Source organism: Apis dorsata, unplaced genomic scaffold, assembly GCF_000469605.1.
Source record: "Apis dorsata unplaced genomic scaffold, Apis dorsata 1.3 scaffold_267, whole genome shotgun sequence".
NCBI lineage: Eukaryota > Metazoa > Arthropoda > Insecta > Hymenoptera > Apidae > Apis > Apis dorsata.
The window spans coordinates 47,026-49,710 of NW_006263545.1; the positions used below are offsets into that span (position 1 = coordinate 47,026).

The window sequence follows — 2,685 nt, forward strand, 5'->3', positions numbered from 1 at the left end:
GAGTGGATGCACACACCAAGAGAGAGGAGTCTTTTTATTTTTACTTTTACTTTTTTATTATTATTATTATTATTATTATCATCTTTTTTTTTTTTTAAATAATCCCGACCCCGTTTCGCTTGACCCATCCCCTAAGAAAACAATCCCCCGTTATTTATCATTTAGCAGAGACACTTCCATAGATCCCACCTACGATGCTCTCTCTCTCTCTCCCTCTCTTTCTCTCCCTCTCTTTCTCTCTATTCTATTCTATTCTATCTATCTAAATCGTATTGAGTTTAACTAGCAGGTACGGTTAGTGCTTCGATATTTTTTTTTTTTTTTTTTTTTTTTTTTCAATCCCCCGGTATACTAAAAAAGGAAACAAAAATTCCATATATTTCTTTTTTTTTTTTTTTTTTTTTTTTTCAATCCCGGGGGACAAAGAAAGAGGTAACAAAACCCCGGCAACTTTTTCATTTTTTTTTTTTTTTTTTCCTTTTCTTTTTTCTCATCAGCGTTTTCGATCGTCCTTCGAGACACTTTTCGTGTTCGAGGGTGCATTCTGATCGTTTTGCGCTCGCCAAGTCAACATTTTGCTTTCGGATCAATACGGATTTTGTTTCTTTCCTTTATTCACAGCAACGTTTAATCTTTTGATTTGGAAAATTCTGTGATTTGTGAAATTCTTTTTTTTTTTTTTTTCTTTTCGTTTCTAGGATTCTCGTTACATTTCGTTTTTTATGATAATTTTTCGACGATACACTTTCATTAAATTTCATTCGTTATTATTCATATATCATTTGAAGATCATTTGAAAAGAAAATCTTGACTTTGGCGCGCTTCTCTTTTACATCAGGGCTCGTTCGAATACATTTTCGAAGTATTTCCATTGCTATTAACGATATAATGGAAGATGTTTTAGGAATTAATTCGTTGCTCTGAAAATTTTCTTACACTTTCTCGGTTGATTTATTTTATGTACTCTTGAAATAAAAAAAAAAAAAAATGGAAACGAATCTCAATCGCACGATTTGCTCCTGAAACATTTCATCATAGTTAATAGCAATAAAAAAAAATGGTTTTTATATAATGAAATGTAATTCGTGGTACAAGTAAAGTGAAATTATTCCGTGATTCAATGTGATCAAATAACTTTTTGTCGTATGGAGCTTAATTTTATAAAAGAATTATTTTATACGATAATAATTGATAATTTTATTACAAAATATTATCGTTTCTGTTTACAATATAATTTCTAGATATATTTATCGTTAGAATTATCAATATTAACTTTTCCATGTACTTTTTGCAATAAACTAAATTCTGATTGAATATTTGAATTCTTAATCCACAGTAAGAAAGTATCACGAATTTATAATTATAAAAAGATCAATCATCCATTTCATTTCTTTCTAAAAGTTTGACAGAATTGACAATTATCATACATATCATAATAATAAGAATTTTTAATATTATGTACCATGATATCATCTGAATCATACGAATCATATGAAAGTGTTTCATACGAAATACGAATCAAGATACAATCGATCAACATTGAAATTATCATTCTCCTAGAGAACGAGGCTCCTTGCGTCAAAAAGTTATTTCACTTCTTTCTCTTATTTTATACCTTATACCACGAACAAACGATGCCAAATATGGTCCTGTACACAAACAACCACGATCCCAACTAAAACTCAAAGAATATCATCAGACAATACAATAATACATATTTCATAAAAATCAAAAATCTTGATCAAATAAAAAATCGTACAAACCCTGATGCAATAGTTACTCTCCAACGTTACACAAGAACACTTCTAAACGAAATGTATAGTTCCATCTACTCACTCGTCTTCCCAATATTTGGTTGATCGCTGCGCTCTCTTTTAAGGTACACTCAGCGACGACCTTCGCCCTCATCTCCTTCATGTACAGCATGAACGCGTTCAAAGGCTTTTTTATATGGGGTTTCTTTTTATCTGTCAAACATCATCGACGGGTATGAGAGGTGGACTCTACAGTGTGAAAATCAACGGTAAACTGATCACAGAAGCCGTCAGGTCCGTTAAACGAGCCCTTACCTTGATTGTTCTGCTGCCCTGTGTCCTGCGCTTTCGCGTTGTCCGACGGTAACGACGTGGAATTCTTCTGCTCCACCGTGGACCTGCCAACACGAAAACCACGTCCACAATCATTATTCATCCTCCCTTTATTACTTATTTACCCCTTCCCCCATTCTCCCCCATCCCCTTATAAATTAAATTCAATTCAGATCATCACTGGGATACAGATATCATCTCTTATCTAAACCTAAACCCCCGTTAAGGTTACGTTACCGTTTGAAGTAAGGCTGCTTCGAGTCACGGTTCGTCAAGGGTTGTTGGTCAGGTTTCGTGCAGGATAGGGGATAGGTCGGCGTGGAGTTCTGGGAATTGCACAGTTGCTCCGTGAGATTCGTGGCTGGCCCGTCGAAGTAAGGTTGGGCGGGCAAGGTCAACGGGTTCCTGGGGAAGTTCTGAGGCAACGGCCAATTCATCTGTTGCCACATGCGATGCCTGGCCTCGACCATTGCCAGCAATTGAACGAAGTTGTGCTGGGCGCCGTACGGAGGCGGCGTCACGCTCCTCGGCATGCTCATGTTCGACATCTGCATCAGGCTGCTCATGTAGAGAGCGGTGAGGATCTTGTGATCGGCGG

General features: G+C 36.2%; 1 protein-coding gene across 5 annotated transcripts in view; it reads right to left on the bottom strand.

Annotated features, from left to right (window-relative positions):
* Positions 1-2,685, bottom strand: part of LOC102673651 (protein pangolin, isoforms A/H/I/S-like) — a 33,712-nt gene that overhangs the window by 16,094 nt on the left and 14,933 nt on the right. For 3 of the 5 annotated variants that reach the window (XM_031510878.1, XM_031510875.1, XM_031510874.1), the window contains exons 1-3: positions 2,325-2,685; positions 2,070-2,152; positions 1,837-1,967 (exon numbers count right to left, since the gene is read on the bottom strand). The exon at positions 2,325-2,685 is cut by the window's right edge and continues 1,476 nt beyond it. In XM_031510878.1, coding sequence (XP_031366738.1) covers positions 1,837-1,967; positions 2,070-2,152; positions 2,325-2,685 — 575 coding nt within the window. The remainder of the gene's footprint in view (positions 1-1,836; positions 1,968-2,069; positions 2,153-2,324) is intronic. The other 2 variants (XM_031510877.1, XM_031510876.1) reach the window with 1 other exon arrangement.